At 40.0% G+C, this 23,909-nt stretch overlaps 2 protein-coding genes across 2 annotated transcripts in view; one reads left to right on the top strand and one right to left on the bottom strand.

Annotated features, from left to right (window-relative positions):
• The window catches only part of WDR64 (WD repeat domain 64), a 99,312-nt gene extending 98,101 nt beyond the window's left edge, over nt 1-1,211 (bottom strand). The window contains exons 1-2 of the mRNA XM_088131329.1: nt 1,058-1,211; nt 151-281 (exon numbers count right to left, since the gene is read on the bottom strand). Of these exons, the coding sequence (XP_087987455.1) occupies nt 151-281; nt 1,058-1,211 (285 nt within the window). The remainder of the gene's footprint in view (nt 1-150; nt 282-1,057) is intronic.
• Nucleotides 1,212-10,631: 9,420 nt separating this feature from the next.
• OPN3 (opsin 3) lies at nt 10,632-22,984 on the top strand. The gene is made up of 4 exons (XM_007440093.2): nt 10,632-11,120; nt 19,519-19,838; nt 20,872-21,123; nt 22,721-22,984. The coding sequence occupies exons 1-4, from the start codon at nt 10,751-10,753 to the stop codon at nt 22,982-22,984; spliced, it is 1,206 nt and encodes a 401-aa protein (XP_007440155.1). The 5' UTR covers nt 10,632-10,750.
• The last annotated feature ends 925 nt before the right edge of the window (nt 22,985-23,909 follow it).

The following is a 23,909-nucleotide window of genomic DNA, read 5'->3' as shown; positions in this document are numbered from 1 at the left end:
AGCGTGCTGTCCATGCCCATCTCTGCCATCCCCATGTCTGGCTTGTACCCTATTCCTTCTGACTGTCCATGTTTTTGCAGATCAGCCAGGTTTGAAGTTGATTGTTGTTACACAAGTTGATTTACGATAAACAAGAAAGGCATCCCTTACCTCACACCATTCTGTCCGTCCATCTGGGTTGTTGCTAATCTTCCTATAGAAGGTTTTGACATCTTGGGCTTTCACATCTGGACCAAAAAGATTCTTTACTGCATCAAAGAATTTGTCATAATCCATTTCCTCTGCAATTAAAACAACATAAAGCTCTCACAGAATATAACCGCAAAGGCTAACACATTGGGTTTTTTTTTTAAAATTTCTTTTCTAACCATCACCATTATTTTGTGTAGAAATCTAGTATTGGCTTTTAAGATTTTATTTTTATCTTCATTTTAACCCAGAAGCCTTACCAACATATACTGCTACTGAAAATCTTGCAAATTCTGAAAAAATATAATAAGAAATCTTTGGCTTTGGGGTGTGCAATAACAAATTTACAAGTTTCTGTAAGAAGCACATAGGGTCCCAATATATCATACACAAAAAAGGGGGATTGTTTAAAAAAAATGTCCATTTAATGCTGCTGAACGAAGCATTTTTGTTATCATTCCCAATGAACCTGCTATGCTTTAAGATCAGCATTAAAACCTCAGGTAATTCTGTAAGATCAAGGACTTCTAAAAGTGATCCCTCCTGATGGAATTTCCTATCCCAAGGGATTTATGACTCTCCTGCACAATCATGTTATTTTATAAGGGTTTGCATACATATCCATGTGAACTGCTATACTGTACTGTATTTTATTAGTCATACAGCTGTCCTATTAATGTTCTATTATTGGGGCTCTGGACATAAATTATTAATCTGAGCGCTTTATTGCATAATTGTATTTTACTGGCCACCATCCAGTCATCCGTAATCATATTTTGCCTCCTTCAGCTGTCCAAAAAGGAGCTGATAAAAAGAGATGTAGATACATATCTCAGAGAACAATACATCAAATGAAGTATTTTCTTACCAGCATCTTGTACACGTGAGCCTAATCTTTCCTCCCTTTTCTGAGCAACTGTTGTGTCAACCAGTTTCTGAAACAGTTTCAAGGATTTTTTAAAGCAGAGTCCATCTGGTATGTCAGGTGGATCATCTTCTTCCTGAATCTTTCTTCCAGACATTACAGCTGAGATAGACAAAACCGAGATAAGCCCTCTTCTGCCACTCAGTACCCCTTACTGATTTGTTTTCTTTCTGTTGTTATTTCTAGTGGTAATATTTGTGGAAATGCCTCCTATAGATCTTAAGTATTGCTTTGGTGAATGGAAAATGATAACTGGGTTTCTTTGAAGCAGCTGTGGCAGGTCAATGTGCCACAATACCTGATGTCACAACTCCTCCCTCGGTCTCATTGGTCAAATGGCCAATCTAGATCACAAACCACCCTAACTGGCAAGCTGCTGGCCATGAGAGGGTTCACCTTCAGGGCAAAGATGAGACATAGTAAATTCAAAAATCAAATTGGCTATTTGTAGGGAATATCATATAAAAATGATTTTAAAAATATCTTTTTTTTTAATTTCAGCAATTGCACAGGGATAACATCCTTGTTTGTAATGCAGTTGTAGGCAATTTGCTAAAATGCAAGGAAAATAAAGAAAACCAAAGTAGAATAAATTGAATAATTTTACTACAGTGTTTCCCAATTGTTGCATTTGAGATGTGTTGGGATAACAGCTCTGAGTCAGAATAGCCTTTGGCTGTGCTGGCTAGAAATACTGAGAACTGCAAATTTGTCAGGTCTGAAAGGAACCAGCTCAAGGAAAGCATTTCTACCACAATGCAGCAGAGACAGAAATAGAAGAGAATGTCTTGTTTGCATAGCCTTCCCCAAACTAATGTCCTCCAGATGAGTTGGATTACAACTACCATCACCAACCAGCATGACCAATACCCATGCTAAACTGGGTTGATATGGGCCAACAAATCTAAACCTCACTAGCTTAAGGAAAACTGATCTACTTTTATGTGAGGGCTGAACATACCATATGCAACTTGAAACCGGAAGTGGTCTTAATTCCTTGTGTAACTAGATTACACTGCACTAAATTGCTGGAGGTCCAGCTCACCTGTTACCATCCAGTGCTATATACATAACCCCAAAAGTTACTATCTGAAGCAATTCTGAAAAAGTCCTATCTTGAAGTCTTGCATACCAGGTAATTTAATAAACTGTCCTGCAGACACATACAGTCAGGACTAGAAATATTGGAACAAGGACAACTGTTTTGACATTTGGCCTCTATACACCACCACATTGAAGGTGAAAGGAAACACACCCAGATGGGAGCGAAGTCAGGACTTTCAGCTGTAATTCAAGGGCCCTGACAAAAGTGGGGCACTAACCATTCAAGAAGTACAGCCAGTGGCATACACACACACCCATCGTTGGTGGCTCATAAGTAATGGAACAAACCAACTTCATGACAAAGATAAGGATCATACCTAGATGAAAATCCTTTGCAGTCAATGACTGTCTGAAGTCTGGAACCCATGGACATGACCAAATGCTGAGTTTCCTCCCTCGAGATGCTTTGCCAGGCCTTTACTGCAGCTGGCTTCAGCTGCTGCTTGTTTGTGGGTCTTTCTGCCTTCAGTCTTGTCTTCAGAAAGTGAAAAGCATGCTCTATTGGGTTGAGATCAGGTGACTGACTTGGCCATTGAAGAAAATCCCACTTCTTTGCCTTGAAAAACTCTTGGGTAGCTTTTGCTGTATGTTTTGGGTCATTATCCATCTGCAATATGAAGTGGCGTCCTATCAGTTTGGCAGCATTTGGCTGAATCTGAGCAGAAGGTATAGCCCTATACACTTCAGAAGTCATCCTGCTGCTTTTATCAGCAGTCAGGTCATCAATAAACATCAGTGACCCAGTTCCATTGGCAGCCATACATGCCCATGCCATACCACTGCCTCCACCATGTTTGACAGATGATGTGGTATGCTTTGGATCATGAGCTACTCCTTTCCTTCTCCATACTTTTCTCTTCCCATCATTCTGGTGCAAGTTAATCTTGGTTTCATCAGTCCAAAGAATCTTATTCCAGAACTGGGCAGGCTTTTTTTAGGTGTTTGCTGGCAAAGTCTAATCTGGCCTATCTGTTCTTGAGCGTTACCAGTGGTTTGCACCTTGTTGTGAAGCTTCTGTATTTACATTCATAAAGCTGTCGCTTGACTGTAGATGTTGACAATGACATGCCTACCTCCTCAAGAGCATTCTTGACCTGGCTAGATGTTGTGAAAGGGTTCCTCTTTACCATGAGCAGAATTCTGTGGTCATCCACTTTAGTTGTCTTCCGTGGTCTTCCAGGCCTTTTGCTGTTGCTGAGCTTGCCAGGTAATTCCTTCTTTTTCAGGATGTTCCAAACTGTTGTATTGGTCACTCCTAATGTTTTTGCTATCTCTCTGATGGGTTTTGTTTTCTCAGCCTAATGATGGCCTCCTTCACTCGCATGGACACCTCTTTGGACCTCATGTTGAGAGTTCCAGTGAACAGCTACCAAATGCAAATGTAACACTCAGAACCACCTCCAGGCCTTTTATCTGCTTGATTGGTCATGGAGTACCCAGGAAACAGGCCATATCTGGCCATGCAGCTGCTTGTCAAACGTTGTTCCATTACTTATGAGCCACCAACAATGGGTGTGTGTGTATGCCACTGGCTGTACTTCCTGAATGGTTAGTGCCCCACTTTTGTCAAAGCCCTTGAATTACAGCTGAAAGTCCTGACTTCGCTCCCATCTGGGTGTGTTTCCTTTCAACTTCAATGTGGTGATGGAAGAAAAATTACAATGACACTGAATTATTATACTATGACATTGCATAAATGAATTATATTCTGTCATGACATGGTCACAATACACGTGATATCACTTGCCCTTCCTCCTCCTCCCTTCAGGTACCCATATATTAGAGACACCAGACTAGGCAAGATTGCTCTAATATTTATTCACAAATTTTACTGCTCCTCATTTAAACAGGGGAAATGTATGCAAGGACATTAGCATCTCCATGTGCATTTCCAGCTACTTTCAGAGCCTTTCATATATGTAATATGCACATTTCTTCTCTCTGATCTAGATGATAGGACTGTATAAAGTCTTCTTAATGCTGAACGATCTGTTACTACAAACTATGTAAAAGGATTTCCTAATTTGTAGTGTTGTAGCAGTCCAAATTTAAATGGACTTGTATTGCTGGTGTTTAACTTCCCATAATGCCTCCTCCCCAGTCTAAAAATGTACCCAATTAGGAGAAAATACTGGTATTTCTTTTCTCTCACAGCTAATGAATGGTTTCAGGGGATGGGTATTAAGTTGAGGAAAGTGCAGCACAAGAAGCAGTAAATACATCTTCCAGAGCTTTGCCACTACAAATTCAGAATCATTAGAGTCAGGGGTGAAAACCCATCATCCAAGAAGTTCATTCAACCCTCAATCTAATTTCAAAAGTGCTCTGCAAGCACGCAGTTCAAAATTCTGGCAAGAATAGACTCCCTTCTTGAGAGTGCTGAATAGGGAGAAAGAATAAAAGTCTTCAAGCCTATTCAAAATTCTCTTTGAATTCTCTCCTTGTACCCAAGGGAGCAATGACATTTTGAGTTTCAATTCTCCCCAATAACAACATCCATCCTGCAGGCAGGATCTAACTCATAGACCACTGCTATAGCTGTTTATCTAGAAGTGTGCTCCAATGAACTCAGTGGGATTTAATTCTACCTAGAATTTCTACCACTTATGAAGTGCATATACTTACAATGTACCAGCTTTACTCAAAAATAAATGTGGGGCAAATTAAAAAAAAACTACTGACATAGTTTAAGTGGCAGACTGTAAAATACAATGCATCCTTTAAATATGGCTAATGTAAAGGAAAATGCAATTAAAAACAATGGTTGGCTTTCTAAATCATCCATCTGTCCTGTAAAAAAAACTAAGTAATCTGTATGCTGTGCTAAGAATGCTTCAACCACTGAACCATTGTAAAGTGTGGAGAATTTTACAAAGCACAGCAGTTCAGGCATACTAACAAGAGCATCCGTTTTTTATATCAAACGTTTTGTGCTGTGTTTTTCTTACTCTTCTCTTTGAAACTGCCAGAGTCTCAAAGATGACATTCAGAAATTCTATGACACAGAGCTCAATAAAATAAAAATAATTACAAATTAATCCAGATTCCTGCTGTGAGAACAGACAGAAAAGCATTTATTTGGTTAGCTGGAATGTAATGCAGCTTTCAAGGAAATTGACCCTTTAAACCCCAATCCAATGTTCATTTATCTGGAATGTGTCTTTTAGCAAAAACAGATACGTAATAACATGTAATAATCTATAAATTTTTATTGAATATTTATTACAAAGTTAAAAAAGATAAATATGAAAAAATATAGAAAAAATAGGAAAGATAAAGAAAAAAATGTTGAAAACAGAAAGTGAAGCAGAAGAAAAAAACTTAAAGTGACTTCTGATCTTCTTTACAGCAGTTATAAACATACTTGATACCATTCCCTTCAAAATTACATAATGTAGATCCCTTCTCCCCATTTACAACCCTTTTTAATCAGTAAATCCAGAAATCACCAGTTCCTTTTTATCCATTTTCAGCAAAAAGTCCATAAAGGGTTTCCAGACTTTTATATATAACATGTAATAATCTAAAGATTACCCTCTGTACTATACCAAGGGATAGTGTGATGCCAATTTTTAAAAGGGGACAAATAAAAGTTCCAGAACATTAGTGACCAATTAGGTCAGTATGTTAAGAGTATATGGGTAGAAAACATTTTGCTTAGATGTTATGATTATGTGCCACCAAGTCATTGTCGACTCTTAGCAACCACGTAGATAGATTTTCTCCATGACAATCTGTCCCTAACTTGGTCTTTCAGGTCTCCCAAAGGTACACCCACCACCACTGTAACTGAGTCCATCCACTTTGTTGCTGGTCATCCTCTTTTTCTCTTTCCTTCCACATTTCCCAGCATTATAGTCTTCTCCAGAGAGCTAAATCTTCGCATAATGTGTCCAAAGTAAGATGTTATACTAATAGTAATACATACTGTATACCTTAGTAACACAGTAACAGGGAAATCCAAAAGAGATTATTCACTTTTTGTTAAAGTCCCTCTTCAAAGATGGATGAGGAAACAAAGCAGTCCCTGGGTAAGAGGAGAAATTATCTTATGCATAGTTAATTGATTAAGGAAGAGAAAACAAAAGTAGGAATACATAAAAATGTTTTTGCAATGATGAGAGATAAAAAGTGTTTTTCTCCCAGAGATCTCTATTGAGACTGGTGGTTTTTCATTTCTAATGGGAATTAAAATGACAGAATTGGTACAATGTACATAGGTAAAAAATGCATTAAAAAAAAATCTGACTGCACATAAGCAGTTTAATACAGCCCAACTGGCTATGATTGACCAGAAAATTAATCCTGGCACTTCTGTTGATAATCTACATCTGTTGTGGGGGGAAAAAAACAACAAGAGCCAGGAAACAAATTCCATGCTGAGAATCATGAGGTAAAAATACTGCTATTATGCTAATACATTTATGCAGATCTGGCTGACCTTCTTCTCTGGACTCAGAAGCTAAACACAGGAAATGCCAGGACTATAGGAGTGGGAAATCAAAAACACCCTATAAGACAATGGCAAACCACTTGCATACTGTTGCCAAGAAAAAACATGGATGTGTTTATATAGTCCTTGGTAGTCAAGTTTGATCTGAAGACTTCAACTATCAGTACGCCAACCACGCTGGAAGCAGCATTCCCCTAATTCCAAACCCACCAAAATATACCAAAGTACTGAGAGAGTACCAGTGCAAAATGTTGTTTTACTTTAGCTCTTAAAGCTAAATTAGAGGGTGCTCTAATTCTGGAGTTTAGGAAATGCTCCACTGGATTGCTCAATTCTTTTGCTTCAGTTCACTCAGCTGGAGATTTGTGGCTTTGCCCTCGCTCACTGCTCTTCTCTGTTATGGCAAGGGGAGAGGAGTCACACCTCATGTAGAAGAGTTCTGCACACATACAACATTAGTTGAGAAACAGTGGGCTATGTAAACACTTAACTATGAGAAAAAGGTACATTTTGGAATTTTAAGATGAGGGAATAGTTTGCAGTTCAATACAGAATTATTCAAATTGCATAGGTTTAGGAATACAATTCTACAAAGCATCTGCATTTTTCTTTATTTGTTGATGCAGCTGGCAACTCAAAATCAGCATGGTATTAGAAAAAAAATGCACTAGAAGGGGTTTTATTAAGGAAAATGGCTCACAAAAGTGCATTCAATACTTTGACTTTTTTTTTTAAATGTGCAAATTTATACCAGAACAGGATGGAACAAACTTATCAATAGAAAAGTGAGAAATCAAACTTGACAGATTCATTCATCCCTATGATTTTTAGATTAGAAGAAACAACATATAGGTGTTTAGAACTACACATAACATATAAAAAGTAGATAGGTTTTTCTTTCTTCCTTTCTCAATGGTAGAACCCAGGAGTTATCCAATAAAGTTGTAAAATTAACAAGAAAAAAGTAGCAACTCATAAACTATCGAACTTATTAGCACAAAGTGTAGTATTGGATGGCTTTAAAGGGGAGTTATCTCAACAGTGGACAGCACCACACCGATCTTGTCTGGAGTCAGATGGATCAGGTATGATTAGTGCTTGGATGGAAGAGCACCAAGGATACTAAGACTTTAGGTTTCCCTGAGAAATCAAAAACATTCTGGGACGGCAATGGCAAATCACTTCCATACTGTTGCCATGAATACCCCATGAAATCATCAAGCTCAACTTAAAGATTTTTTTTTCCCATTAAAAGGGGATCACATAATATTAATGGACATGTTTCTTTATTGTCTGTGTATAGACTAGGGTGACAGAGAGGTGCTACAATCCCCATTTGTCACACTACTGGGAATTGTGGAAACTGTAATCCCTAAACTTCCAAAACTACTAAATTAGGGAACAATGATTTCAATCTTTTAAATTAGCATACTAGGACAAGTGAGTGGCATAAGTAGCAGGAAGCCACTGAACAATTTGTCCTGGACAGCTAAGAGGATTGGTAAGGATTCATTCAGATCCTCTCTTCTTTTGGTCTGGGATCTCAAAGTTAATGAAAAGCCACTCTTTTCATTGAGGCAAGTGACCAAGTGCTTCAAAATCAACTATCATGTGGAAACAGCAATAGGGCCATCAACTTTCTATTCAACTCTCGCACAACAATCACCTGGTCCTCCTTGGCCTGTTGGGTGGAACACTTTGGTTTTTCCTCTATAGGGAATCTTTCCCAAGCCTTCTTTAGACTTTTCCCTAAAGTTTCAATTAACTTTAGTAAACCTAAAGGTTCCCCACTTCTGCCAATGCTGTATTCTTGTGAGCTGACAGAGCTGCTCTTCAATAGAAAACAGTATATGTAGCTCAGGGTTGAACTGTGGAGTCCTTGGTGCTCTCTGAGCTTGGTTGTTTGCTTGCAGATGTTTTATTACCCAACTAGGTAACATCATCAGTGCTAGTGAGTGTGGGGTTTGCTCCCTGTTTATATACAGTAGCTTGCCCTGCCAGTGCTGGTGGGGGGGTGTTTTTCTCCTTGGTAGTTCCTTGATTAGGATATTGTTTTCTGCTTGATCATTTGCCTGGTGTTAATCCCTGCTTATCTGAGTGTTAGCTGCTGGAGTGGATGTGTTCTGGTCTTTTTGCATGACAAATTTAGACAAATCAGCCATCAACTGATACATAGAAATAAACCATATTTACACACCATTCAAAAGAGACAATAAAAAAGGCTAAGAAGGGAACAAAACCCTAATCAAGGAACTATCAAGGAAAAAACCACACCCCCACCAACATGGGCAGGGCAAGCTACTGTATATAAACGGGGAGCAAACCCCATACTCACTAGCACTGATGATGTTACCTAGTTGGGTAATGAAACATCTGCAAGCAAACAACCAAGGCTCAGAGAGCACCAAGGACTCCACAGAACTGCTTTTGTTACATAAGGGCCAGCTCTTGGAGAACTGAGTTCTGCCAAGCGTATTGGATATTATTAAAATTCTGACTCTTAAATTCCACTCATATATCCACATAATCACTTGATGCTCAAATGATACCTTCCAAAAGGACTAAAATCCAACACATCTACGGGAAGTTAGGGGCAGGTGCTATATTTTCTTTCCCTATGAATAATCATTTATTTACTGGTTTATATCCTACTTATCTACTGGGAGTTCAACACACAGTATATTGGGTATGGAGTCTTCCTTCATTTTATTTCCACAACAATCCTGTAAAACACTGTAGGGTAAATGGGTTGAGAGAAAAGTGATTGGTTCAAAGGCAGTCAGTAAGCTCCATGGCTGAAGGGGTAATTGAATTAGGATCTTCCCAGTCCAAATCCTATTACAGTAGACTGGTTCCCTACAAGAAAAACCAAATATGGACCACAGCCAGCAGTGTTGGGGAGAGGGTTTACAAAGTCAAGAGGGGAGCCACACAATTAAAGCTCTTCCCCTTTGAACATCAACACACATAGAAAAGGGGCAGGGCTTCAACCACACAGTTAGGACCACCACCTTGACTTTTTTCACTCCTCCTCAAGGATGTCCCTGACCACAGCCAAGGATAGGAGGAAGCAGAACCCAAAGTTGGCAGGATCTGCAGCAACACAGAGTATTTTTCCCACTGCTTCTTCTTTTGCACAGGCATGATAGAAGACTGGTTCCATAGATTGCTTTATAATTGACTGGGATTTACTCACCTATCAAAGGTTATGACCAAAGAGGATATCTGGGCCATTTCCAGGACCAGAAGGCCCCTGCTCCTAAACATGAAACTACTGAGAAATAATAAAGCCAGAAGAGTATAGCCTTCAAGCCCTATTTGTTAGCTTCTTTCCCACAAGTTGTTGCCAATTATGGGAAACGGGACCCTGCCCCAAATAGGCCCTCGGTCTGTTCCACCGTGGCTCTATTCCTTCTAAGAAAGCAGAAGGCTGCCGCCTGAAAATTAGTTATCTTACTTTTTCTGCTCAGACGCGGAATTCAGTCTGAAAATAACAGAACAAAACACTGAAGGGGAATGTCCAATCATGAAGCAGGACTTCTATTTTGTACGAACAGATGTCCGAAATATTAGCAATTCAAGAACCTCGCGGCCCGGGGACAAGCGACTGTCAGCACTGCGCCATACGCTTCGCGCATCCGCGCAAGCCTCAGAGTTCGCCTTCCTCTCGTTTGGGCGACCGCGCCGTGCTTCACGAAGGAGGTGTGTTACTACGGTGCCGCCCTTGGAGGCTTACTCGAGGCCCCTTCCTTTCCATTCCTGAGTTCTCGTCGGCTTCGTTCAGGCGCGCTTGCTCAGGGGCAGCCCCCGGTGCCATTAACCAGGCTGACCGCGCCAAGGAAACGCGCTCCATTTCCACGATCTCTCCAAGAGTTCGCTCCTCCCTCGCCTCCTTTGGCGCCAACAGATTCTTCGGGGAGCGGCGGCAGCAGTATAGGCAGAAGCAGCAGCAGGCTTTTGCAATAGATTCAGGCGTGTTAGCAAACCTTGCGCGGTCCTCAGCAGCGCGCAGCTGAGCAGGAGGAAAGAGCACCACCGGCAGCATGTGAACGGAGTTTCCCAGGCACCCACCCCGAGCTATGTACTCTGGGAACGGCAGCGGCGGCAGCCTGGAGCCCACGGCGGGGAAACAGGACCTGGAACGGCGACGGCAGCAGCCGGCGGGGGACTCGGGGACGCCGTTCAGCGCCAGCACCTACGAGCTGCTGGCCCTGCTTATCGCCGCCATCGGCTTCGTGGGCCTGTGCAACAACCTGCTGGTCCTGGTGGTTTACACCAAGTTCAAGCGGCTCCGCACGCCCACCAATCTCTTCCTGGTCAACATCAGTCTCAGCGACCTGCTCGTGTCGCTTTTCGGCGTCAGCTTCACTTTCCTCTCCTGCCTCAGGAATCACTGGGCCTGGGACGCCGCCGGCTGCGTGTGGGACGGCTTCAGCAACAGCCTCTTCGGTAAGGAGACCGCGCACGCGGCGGCGCACGAGCCCTGAGCGCTAGCCTGCGCCCTGGCGGCGCCGAACGTGCCTCTGAGCTCGTGCAGAGTGAACCGGGGCAAGGTTTCGAAGTACGTGAATAAAAGAGTGAACCCCTGCGCCTGTGCAGAGTACTCCTATTTCAGCGCCGTAATAGGCTCCGATGCGCATTGGTGCAAATGTTAACGCTTCCAAGTGGAGATGGTTCAGGGTTCAACTCGAGCCTCCGTTTAATGTCAAGGTAGCTAACAGAGGATTGCAGCCTTGGTACCCCTCCTGCCGCTTGCCCCTCATAAGATAAGTGCCCTTCTTCCTTTAGTTGAACTCTTCTGTTTAATCTCCCAGTTTATCAGGGATAGATCGTCATGGAGAAAATCTGTGTGGTCGCTAGGAGTCGAAAACGAGTTGATGGCAAATAATCAATTCGGTAGGCTTATCACAGCGTGATCCCGAGCGTGCTTTGAAGCGCCGTTCTGTTCCTGAAACTCTGCAGAGTTGTATAGGAAAAAGCTTCTGACCATTCTGTAATGTATAGAAGCAGGTCTTAGGGCAATCTGCAGCTTCCGTTGTTTTTCATGGATGTGAAACAGTAACTGGTAGGTATGAATTTTTGGAAAGCTTCTTGAAGAAGAGAACCCATTGGTTAAAGCTAGGAGTTCCAATTCTGACCCTGCTGATTCTCATACTGTTTTCTGTTTATCTTTGCTCCATATCACCACCTCCTTTTTATACTTAGCGCCATGTTCAGCTTAATCATGGTTCCATTTCGCATCTCATTTTCTAATATGCAGGTGTTTCCTCCCCTTCGGGAGTCCTCCTGTCTTATTACTGGGTGGCAGTAAGTGAAAGAAAGACTCCTGATGTTCCATCAAGCAAGCACTGTATGGCCATCAGGCACAAAGTAATCAGGACAGCAGCATCTACTTATTGTTCTTCATTTGTGAATCAACATGAAAGTTGTGTGCTGCTCTACAACAGTGCTATGCAGGTCACATCAGTCTGCAGAACAAATCCTTGGAGTTATGCATTTGTGGGAATATCTTTGCATTCTACACAGCTCACTTGCTGTTCTGGACCACTCCATAGATCTCTCACCAACTTTCTATTTTCCAAGCATTTCTGCTTCAGGATTACGTCTACCCCTTTACGCCCTTCATAATAAATTTACTGGGTTGTAAATGCCTTCATAATCCTAGGCAGTGGGCAGAGAAGGAATAAATCATACAATACATGCTGTCTGCTCTGAGAACTTATTAGCACCCTCTTCTTTGTTCTTTTCCTATAATTGCCAACATTTGTAGTCATTCCACCAGGCTCTAATTTCACATACACTCTACATCAGTTTTTTTCAACCTAGGTGCCCTCCCATTGTGTTAGTCCTCATTATCTGCTGATTGTGTATGATGGAAGCTATCGTCCAATTCATCTAGATCAGTGTTTCTCAACCTTGGCCACTTTAAGATGTGTGGACTTCAACTCCCAGAATTCCCCAGCCAGCCATGCCGGCTGGAGAATTCTAAGAGTTGAAGTCCACACATCTTAAAGTGGCTAAGGTTGAGAAACACTGATCTAGAGCATCTTAGTCTTGGAAGCCTACCCCATGCCATATGGCCTAGCTGCTGCTTCTAACTTCACCATCAAGCCCTTCTAAAATCTTTTCTATGTATTAAGTTCTGAATTGTCTTCCCCAGCTGTGATTACTTCTTATTCATTGTAACATCGTTGTATTTTAGACTGAAAGATTTTTGGAATAGGGATAGCCATTAAATTATATTGGATGTCTTGAGTCATCATTTCCCCCTGTTTCAAACATTTAGGGCTGTGTCTACCAAATCTTATCAGCTACATGCAAATAGTGGACGTAGTTGAGCTGGTTAAATCTTTAATTTGGGTAAAAATCCCTAGGGGTGAAAAATGGAGAATGATTCTGATGCATGATAGATTGAAATACTGAACAGGCATATTCCATCCTCATTATTTTGCTATTGGACCTCATATACATTATTTTTAATAGGCTGTGTTCATCTCTGAAAGGAAGATGACTCTGAATATAAGACACAAGAGCACACCCCTGTGCTGCCAAAAGAGAAGATTATAATAAAAATCTTACTTGCCTTCAGTATCTTCTTCTCACCTAGTGTAATCTAAGATTACCATTCAATTTTAAATTATGTAAGGGAAAAAAACTCTAGTCTTCCTTTCCTTTATGTGATGGCAATATTAATAAATATCGGTATTTATATTAATAAATATTGGCATTCACTGGCATTTACAGCTTTTTAATTTTCCTCTTTCCCAACTTCTCTACATTTTTTTTCAAATCTGTTGGAAAATTTTCCATCTCCTACTGTGTAAATTTTTTTTTGCAACTTGCAGAGTAAGCAACATGTGGCCTTCCAGATGTTAAAATGCAAATTCCAGCATCACTCATTGTCAGCAATGCTAGCTGGGGGTTATGGGAATTGAATTACCTTGTTTAACCCTCCTGCGTTTATATTTCTATACCACTAGGTATCAATTCTCAGCTTTAGTACACATCACCATGAGGAGAAATCCTTATCCCAAATCAATTCCCTAAATAAATTACGTATTATAGTTACTGAGATCTGGATTTGATATGGAGTGCATAGCTGGAATGGAATCTCCCAAGCCAGTTGTTGGGGTAGAGAGACTGGTGGTGGTGGTGGTGGTGGAATTAAGGAAGGGATGGAGATCAGGGTTGCAATGGGCAGAGGGAAATAGGATGGGAGGCATGGGGTGGGCTACTCTTCTAGCCCTCTCTTTTCATTTCAGAAGCCAGGTTACCAGGTTTTCAAAGATCTTAACTTCTGGCTGCTGCTGCTTCAGATCAGATCTACTTATAATAAATCTCTCCTTCTGGATGAGAGGGTAGGACTGTCTGTATTACCATGACCTGAATGGATGAAGAGAGGGAACCACTTCTGAAATGTACTGATCTGGCTTTCAGACTTGTCATCAGCTTCAATTTCAGGGCAAAGGAGGTCAAGTGGCTGTCATTACTCAGTGGGCTTTGGTGGCAACAAGAGACAGTGTTTCACAGATAGCTGGTATGAGGAAATTGGGTACCAGGGACAAGTAGTGAGTGCTGCTGCTGTACTGTCCACCCTGCTGCATGGTAGCATTCCTTCCTGGGCCTCAGCTGTGGATGTCTCTGGAATTCCTCAGGTTTATGGTACTGGGTGACTTCAACATGTTTTCCCTGGTGAAGGGAGTTTTGAAGTGGTCTTTGATTTAATAGCCACTATGGCAACCATGGGCTTGTTTCAAGTCATCATGGCTCCAATCCAGGTTTGACGCCACACATTAGAACTGGTTTTTGTTTCAGAGCAGTGATCTGTTGTTTGCCATGAACAGATTGCTGCTATTGAACTGACTGATGCCACCAATCTCTGCAAGGAGGAAGGATCTGTTAGATTGGTGTACCTCAAATGATTTTCTTGAATTCCATAGGGCACTTCGGGAGTTCCCTGAAACCTTGATGGATAATTCTTCTGAGCCTTAGTTGCCAGCTGGAATACAAGGGTGACAATGGCTTTAGCCAGGATTGCAACTGAATGGCCTCTCCTAGTCTACAGATTTAAAGAAGTTCCTTCATTTATTGAGGAGCTCTGTGAAATGCCTGTAATGCTGCTAGTGTAAAGCAAAGACTGAGTCTTATCAGACCCAGATGTTTTAGCTTATACCATTAAAATAAGAGCAGCAAAAAGGCAATGTACCCCCACTGTTACATATTACATCTTCAGATTGTCATCAGCAAGACTGATCAAAATTTCCTGGATCCTCTTAGGGAAGGATAGGCTGGAAGAGATCTGATGAGACTTTATCACGCAAATCAATAATAAAATTGCTCAGATCTGCTTGGCATTAGACACCAGTTCTAGTTCTATTGATATGGGTTAGTTCTGTTAAGAGGCCTGAAGTTACATCTTGCATTGTTATCTGGGAAAAGTTTGAGTCTGTTGGTCCTGAAAAAGTCGACAGGGTTATTTCTGATTTATTATGTAGCTGCCCATCTCACAAATGTGACTCTAGGTGGCTTTTGAAAGCCACTTAATTTTCACTTGGGGAAGACTCAGTGAAACAACATTGTAGGATTCTGTTTGCATGATGTGCTCAAGTGAACCATGGTTTACTCAACTCAATTTTCTGAGCTTTCATGACACATTTAATAAAAAACTAACTATATGGGCTGAATCTCATAATAAACAACACTAAAATATTGGTTACTTTGTGTTTACTTCTTTGTAAACCCTACCACATCTTTTTAGTACTTGCTATAGGATATATAGACATCATATTATTTTTAATATTTTGCATTAATTATTTTACATGTAAAATAAAATTGGCCAGATTTTAAAGTATATCCTGAAAGCTAGTATGGACATAGAAGGGTAGAAGGATAGAGTTTTGTTCTTTTCTTTAAAAACAAGCAAATACAGTCATTTTATGTAATGACTAGATAGACTTAACTTCTCACAACATACTAGACATGAATGTAGTTGACTTATTTGTTATCAGGATATTGTGCAAACACCTAAGCATTGATTTAATTCAGTAATCCATGGTTAAGTTAAACATGGGCTAGTATGTTGCATGAATGCAGCCATAGGAAAATGAATTTGATTTAAAGAGTTTGGAAGGATCATAATCCCCCTCTCACCCCTTCTTTTGCCCTGAAATCATATCTGCTATTCATTCCAGTTCATTCTTTCTAGACATTTTCCTGCTTATTCAATGAGATGCAGATACATTGATCTCATTTAGCTATAAGGATGCCAGGAACAATCATAGAAAGATAGAATGCAAGGATTGGGAGTCATCTTGAAAGATCCTCTAGTCCAACCTCATGTCCAGTTCATGAATCCACAACAGCAGTATCCCTGGCAGATGTCCATCCAGCCTCAATATAAACACTTCCATTGAAGAAGTGTCCTCCATTTCCCACAGCTTTCTATTCCACTGTTTTACAGCTCTTACCATTAGGATTTTTTGGTGATATCCAACCAAATCTCCTTCCTTGTAATGTAAGTTGACTAGTCTTTTGTTCTGTTTTCTGGAACAACATTGAACAAATGTACCCATCCTCCATCTAACTGCTCTTCTGATACTTGAAAACAGCCGTCATTTCTCTCTGCAGACTTCTCCAAGGTAAGCATAGCCAATGCCTCAGCTGTAAGCTGACATACAATGATCAGTTAACCCAGTGTTTCTCAACCTTGGCAGCTCAAAAATGTGTGGACTTCAACTCCTAGAATTCCCCAACCAGCATGGCTGGCTGGGGAATTCTGGGAGTTGAAGTCCACACATCTTCAAGTTGCCAAGGTTGAGAAGCAGTGAGCTAACCTGTTCCAGAAGTGTGGCCTGGTTCAGGAATTCCATTAGGAAAGAATCCAGGTAGATGTTCTAAGGAAACAAAACCAAATGTACAAATTTTTATTTTAAAAAAAGTCACTTTTTATATGGAATCATGAATGTGTAAAATTGTTTTCCCAGTTTATTTTTGCATTTTTCCAAGTTAAAGCCTACAGCTGAAACATCCTAATGGAATGTTGTCTTGGCATTCCAGAATGCAGGATATGCCGATGAGCCCAATGGCTGTGGCTGTGTTCATGCCTGCTTGCTTGCAACTACGAGTGGAACATCAGGGCTTATTCGCTACAGAAAGCTAGCAGTGTTAGTTTTTTCACATAGCCCTGTTTTTGCAAAGCAATTCTACATTCTTTAAGTCCTATAGTTGAAGAGATTAACCTTATTGGAACTCTCTTCTGTATTCAAAAGCACATCTGACTGGAGGAGGTTATTTTAGCTCAAAACAACTGTGGGGCTGTTTTCAATAAAAAGGGACCTTTCTTTGATTACATTCTTTTGTGTTTGCATGCCATGTGAACAGAGCTATAAAATAACATAAAGGAAGTTTAATGGATAGGCATGGAGGACAAGGAGAAAAGGTAAGTATTGGCATAGGTTCAGCTTAAAGAAAAGCTTTGATTTTCCAAGCAAAGATTGTTGGTTTGCTTGATATTGGAAAAAAATAGGAAATTCACATAAAAGAGAAGCAGATATTTCACAAATTAAGGGGGAATCTTGGGAAGAATTATTAAAAAAAAAACTTATTTGGGAAATCACTGGTACTTCAGGTACTTCCAAGTATTTAGTTGATTCAAACTTCTTGCTTAACTGTGGTTTGTTTAACCATTTTAGTTGAATAAATGACCGCTAAGATCTTATTCATGCTAAGCTATATTGTTTTGATTTTGGCTTAGTTTATAATATAGACCCAATACTGTGTATTCTGCTTTAGCAAAGAGCAAATGCTACACCAGAAAATACAGGAAGCTTGCTTTAAAAAAAATTGACCCCCCCCCACCCAAGAAAGAGCTTTTAAGCAATTTGAGCTAACTGGAGGGAATAAATCTCTAGGAATGATTTCTACCATGACTACATTGTGCAAAATGAATAGTTGGATGAATCCTCTGAAAGCAAAGGTGCATTCCAGTTAAAAAAGTACAGTGTATAGATCTTTGTTTGCAGAAAGAAAGCTATAAGGTGCCACATGCTGTTTATCCATTGCAAGCAGGGCCGTATTGCAGTGAGGCTGGTTAGAACAACTACCTAAGTATACAGGAGAGGCACATTAAAGCATTACTAGAAAAAAATTAAAAAGTTGCTGATGGAGATATCTTTTAAGGGTTGGGCAAATTCAGAAGCCCAAGGCAGAATCTCTGCTGATTTTGATATACAGAAGTTAAAAGGGCATAGCTTGCACTGAAGCTTTTAGAACACCATGCTTGCTTAAGAATAGCCTATTTTTATCTTTTGCATCCCTAAAGTTTGGAAAGCTTTGGAGTATTAAGGATATGTACTTAAAATCTTGCAAGGATTAAACCCTTCAATAAAGTAAGCATTCCCTCACTAAGAAGAGGGCACCATGCCCTCCCAAACAAGCTATGAGCTTTTATTTTGTTGATATAAAAACCTTAATATAGAACTTTTCCCCTCCCAACATGTCCACTGATGGATGGTGTTGGAGAAGGTATTTGCAGCAGAATATCAGTGGACAGGAGGATGCTAAATTGCTTAATTTTTCTCTGATTTCTCTTCATTGCAGTTTATACCTATCATACAGGAACTGTAAAAGCAGCATTTATTTGCGCCACATGAACTGTTCATTCCACCTATTTCAGATAGTTGAATGGTTCCAACATGGTGACATAGGTGTCACCTGAGTTGCCCACCCCAAAATTCAGCCCTGCACACTGATATATTCACAAGGCTAAGTCAGCCCATATTGACAAACTCAAAAAAGTTTCTTAGCTTCTAACATGTAATGAGAATTTGTCTCAATGTGCCTTGACCAAAGCCTGCTTACTCAACTGCGCTCTTTCAATGATTTAATCTGTACATCAGCTTCTGCAAATTAGAAAATGTATATAGAATAGGCCTGCACAACTCAGTAAGGGGAAAGGACCATATTAATAAATTAAAAATCCTCATAGGCCTCAAAGAAATACCTGGAGTGCCAACCACAGCTAGCAGAGTAGTGGAAGCACTGGAGCTGGCAAGGCTTGGAGGTGCTCAGCAGCATGTCTTCTGGAGTGGCAGCAGTGGCAGCTGTAAATTTACTTCTTTTTAAAAAACATTGGTGAGCTGCATGTATGTAATGCGGCTCTTCTTCCCAAAGAATCTTACATGCAGCCATCCACCACCAAAATTGTGCATCTGGGATGTCAAGTAATGAACCAGCCTCAATTTTTCTAATTGGTATTTGCAAAATGGAACCCTTTCCTAACTGTTGGACTACAATTCACATTAATCTTCCTAACCCTGGCTACTGATTAGTGGAGGTCCAGTATATCAGGTAAGGTTGCTGTAAATAGCATCAGTTGTATTGGTAAACTGTGATATTTCACACTTATATATTCTGAAATGTGTGTATTTTAATTGCATTTTTAATGATTTTGCTGTATTTGAGACTTATCTGAACTTAGAAGAAATTACTTCTCACTAGAGAATCTTAGGAGTTGCAGTTCCAACACTTTGGGAGGGCATCAGGTGGGAGAAGGTTGATTTGTTGTTCAATATTTGATTTTAAGAATTAACACTGTGGTGGTGATTAATGAAAGATGTTCTCGCCTTACAGTCCATAGAATTGTAGCCTTTCCAATGATAGAAAACATGTATTGTCTTTTTTCTGTCAATCTGGGATTTGTTTCAACTATTCTTCATTGTGTATATGGAACTATAAATATAGAACAATAGAATAAGCCTAGAAAACCACCTGTCTGCATGCAAGATAGTTACAGCAGACAATTTAAAATTACTGAATAATGATTGCTTTGTTTTATATCTCCCTGCAGGAATTGTTTCGCTTATGACTCTCACTGTCTTGGCCTATGAACGGTACATTAGAGTAGTGCATGCGAGAGTGGTTGATTTCTCGTGGTCTTGGAGGGCAATCACATATATCTGGCTTTATTCCTTAGCCTGGACAGGAGCACCTCTTCTCGGCTGGAACCACTACACACTAGAACTCCATGGATTAGGTTGTTCAGTGGACTGGAGTTCAAGAGAACCTGGTGACACTTCCTTTGTCTTCTTTTTCTTTCTTGGTTGTCTAGTGGCACCACTTGGAATTGTGGTCTACTGCTATGGACATATTCTTCACGCAGTACGGATGGTGAGTTGGTTGAACCAATAGCTCGCCCTTAGACTTTTTCAATAAGCAAATACAACTTTGATGACTAAATAGCGATTAGAATATGAAAAAGTGCTTCTTATTGTGTGCCTGCTATAATTAATTATATACAAGTTTTCATAACTTGGCCTTAGACTGTGTGCACCCTAACATTTTGGCTGATATTAAACATGACTGCTGAATTTGATCTGCTGATACCCCCATAATATATTTTGGGGGGAAGAGTTCTATTAAGTTCCTTTCTGAAAGGGAAATGGAACAAGTAATTGAGCAAATACTAATACTTTATTAAACCTGTGTGCCACCTGACTCTCAATGACTCTGAGGACCAAGGACTAGAGTACTGATCCTAATACAGTCTTATCCAATGTGCTGCTATAATTACCAGCAGGGTGGCCAAAGGCCATGTTGGTTGGAAAATTATAGTACAATTCTGGGAAGATGCCAGATGGGAAAAACCTGGCTAAAAAGTAATTCTAGCATGTTCAGTAAGAAATGAGAAATAACGTTCCCAAGAAAGACATAAAGATCAAAGCATATAATTCAGTAGAAATGCATTTGCAGTATGGCTGTAATACTAAATATGTATATTCAGAAACAATTCAATCCTCCTGATGCACATTAAACATATTTAAGAGTGTCTTATTTAACAGTGCAATGTGATTATTGTTTAGCACGATACATGAATCCAATCACTGCAGTCCACTGCTATCTTATTAAAGGAAAAGGAATTTCAAGTGATTTTTATCCAGTCCTTCTTCATTCCAGCACCCAGTCCAGTGTTTTCTTCAAGTTCAAGTAAATTCCTGGCTGGAGAGGAATTGCTGATTGGAAAACAACGTAGACCTGTTTTACCATTCTAAGTGATGATTATCACACTGTGGTACCATGTGCCAAGCAAACCTCCATTGCACATTGTGGCAGAAAGACACTGCCTTAATTCTTGCAAGAGAGAGGAAATTCTATGATTAGAATTCTATATTAAATATTTTAATCTTTTTCTTTTCATTTCCAGTTTCGTCGTGTGGAAGAACTGCAAACTGTCCATGTTATCAAAATCTTAAGATATGAGAAGAAGGTGGCTAAAATGTGTTTTTTAATGATAACCACATTTCTTATTTGCTGGATGCCTTATGCTGTGGTTTCACTTTTAATAGCCTATGGTTATGGTCACCTTATAACTCCAACAGTGGCTATTATCCCATCTTTCTTTGCCAAATCAAACACTGCCTACAATCCAGTTATCTTTATTTTCATGAGTAGAAAGGTAAGTTACTTAAAGAAACCTAAATGTTAATACACATTGCAAAAATCACATTCAACTCATTTTTCTCAACTTGAACAGAGTAAGATAAAACTAACACTTCATTTCACAAGTGCATGTTCTGCTCTGGTGGTAGAAATAGATAAACAAAATGATTAGCTTTTCTTCTGATACAAAGCCAAGTGACTTTTTATGGAAAAAGGGGAGTAACAAGGCAAGATTCCTAGCAGGCAGTCTCCCCCAGCCCCAATCTAGTATTGTAGGCTTGAATCTGACTTGCTCGACCTTCCCCATCTATTGCTATCCTGCTATAACTCCCAAGGCATAGGTCAGTAGACATGCTGATGGGGATGATCCAAATTGTAGTCTATCATATCTTAAGTAGAACCTGGGCTAGTGGAAACTCCAAGTTGCTAATCTTCAGTCCAGGGCACTGATCTCTAAAAATGAGGAAGAAATGGCACAATATTCCTGGAATTCAGAATGACTTCACAGCTATCTGAGTTACTTTGGTTTCTGTTATCAGATACATTTTTGTCAAAGTTCCATTTAATTGTTGTGCACCGCCCAGAGTCATTTATGTGAGATGGGTGGTTATATAAATACAAATAATAATAATAATAACAACAACAACAACTAAAGGCTTATAACTCCCTATTGGCAATTCTAGAGGGGAAATCTTAATTCATTTTGGCTGTGAAATTCATGGTAGATTCCAAAAAAGGAAACAGCCAGAATGGTTGGTTATGCAAGCAGTGGCTCTTTCCAATCTGTGGTTTAGCAGTGGGACATAGGCTAGCTTTTAACAATGCAGTGCTGGTCTAGCAAGCTTAGCAATTCTTTAAAATATTTTTTTTTCCATGTCCCCATCTCCAGGTAAAAGCAAAAACAAGCCCTGGAGGCACAAATATCACTTTCTTGTTTGCAACAATAATTTTTTTGGCTGGCCTAAGGATTTCAAAGGCTATAGACTCAGTGTGTTCAGATTCCCATATCTCATGGTCTGTGTCATACCCAAGGAAATCCCTCATGATGACCTTCTAGAAGCTGCCAAGGCCAATCAAAGGGGTCTCAGAATAGGGCACGCAGGGCAGCCATTTTAGAAATGTAGGAAGCTGTTTTACACCAAGTCGAATGATTGTTCTACCTAGCTAAAGCAGCCTTAATATTTAACTGGAGTCTTTCCCAGCCCTCTCTGGAAATACCAAGGTTTGAGCTTTTTTTTTCTTTTGTCGTTTTCATTGTGCTGATGAAATTTTATGAAGCAAATCAGCCTCTGTTGTTATCTCAACCACTTGTAGAATTGGGTAAACGTTACAAAATGTCTGAGGGAGACATCCATCAGCTAGAAAGACAGCCATTATAAAATTATCCCAAGATGGTACAAGTAAAGCTTGTCATACATACAGCTGTCTAGTTTTTAAAATTGCTAATAGCCAAGTGATGCTAATAGAAGTTTGACTGATCAGACGTCATCTGATTGTGTATCAAGCATATTTTTGTCCTTTACCAAACCCCATGATTGATTTTATGTCGTCATTATGTCATCCTGTTTCTGGAATATATTACATGTTTTCAGTGCAATTTTCTTACCTTGCAGTTTCGACAATGCCTTATGCAGCTTATCTGTGTTCGCCTCTTGAGGTTCCAGAGGATCTTGAAAGAAAAAACAGCAGTAAGGAATGAAAAGCCAGTAAGACCTATTGTTGTGTCACATAAGGGAAGGGACAGGCCCAAGAAGAAAGTGACTTTCAGCTCTTCCTCAGTCATTTTCATTATCACCACTGATGAAACACAAGAAATAGATGACAGTTCCAAAGACACAGGGACCAAAATAAATGTGATCCAAGTGAAGCCCTTATAACACACTGCCCAGAAATTGTTCTGATATAAGTGGGCTTCTGCTAACAAAACTTTGGATGGCACAATTAGCAAGAATGGCACTATCTTTATGATATGAAATACAGCATTTTTTCCAGGTGCATTCCTATACTAATTTGCCAAGGAGTGAGCCCTACAAAGCTTAATGCAGTATTCTTCTGTGTAATTGTACTGAATTGTACTATCAGTGACTCAAAGTTATGTTGTAACCACCTGAGATTGTGACATATGCCTGAAAGATGGATTTCTAAACATATTTTCTTTATCATCTCTCGATTACCTTCAACTCGCTGTAGGAAATACACCATTGTGACGTTTGTAGGCCAGTTTATGACTCATATAGAAGCAGCAACAGGCACAAAGGTAGAGGAAACCAGTTGCCATAAAAAATGCCTCATGGTATACATGCTTTCCACTGTTAAAAACTCATCTATCAGCATGAGATACGAAATGTGAAGTACTTGAGGAACAGTGTTTTCTTAATTACAGCTGTGCTTGAGAAATGGTGATGCCGAATGTATTCAGACTGTAGCACTGTATTCCTAAATGTCCACAGCCATTTGTTATAAAAAATAGATGGTGCTGTAGATAGATCAGCCTTTTCCAACTTCAGAAGCAGCAGCCATTTTCAGCCGTCACAAGGCCTCCATGGTCACATGAGCAACATTTGGTACCCCGGAAGTGATAGGTGCTTATGACCTTCACTCTCCCACAGTCATATGAGGGAGCGACATCCAGAGACTGTGCAGCCAGTGCGTGTTTTCATCCCACAGTTTTACTTGTGTGAAGGACCAGTGGAGTGAAGTATTGGTGTGTGCATAGTGCTATACTGTATTAACCTCTGCAAAGTACTTCTAAATACTGTACAAAGGTAAGCATTTTATTTTATTTTTATTTAACTTTTTGAG

The sequence above is a fragment of the Python bivittatus genome, unplaced genomic scaffold (genome assembly GCF_059951505.1).
Source record: "Python bivittatus isolate LINGU-HERP-01145 unplaced genomic scaffold, Pbiv_v1 ctg000020_np1212, whole genome shotgun sequence".
NCBI classification, from domain to species: domain Eukaryota; kingdom Metazoa; phylum Chordata; class Lepidosauria; order Squamata; family Pythonidae; genus Python; species Python bivittatus.
This window is presented reverse-complemented; position numbering and strand designations above follow the sequence as displayed.

What these genes read in the sequence shown, in the direction of transcription:
- OPN3 (XM_007440093.2), top strand. Translation starts at nt 10,751, where the DNA reads ATGTACTCTGGGAACGGCAGCGGCGGCAGCCTGGAGCCCACGGCGGGG. An exon ending in CTTCAGCAACAGCCTCTTCG is followed by an intron (nt 11,121 to 19,518) that starts GTAAGGAGACCG and finishes ATCTCCCTGCAG; the next exon opens with GAATTGTTTCGCTTATGACT. An exon ending in TTATTTTCATGAGTAGAAAG is followed by an intron (nt 21,124 to 22,720) that starts GTAAGTTACTTA and finishes CTTACCTTGCAG; the next exon opens with TTTCGACAATGCCTTATGCA.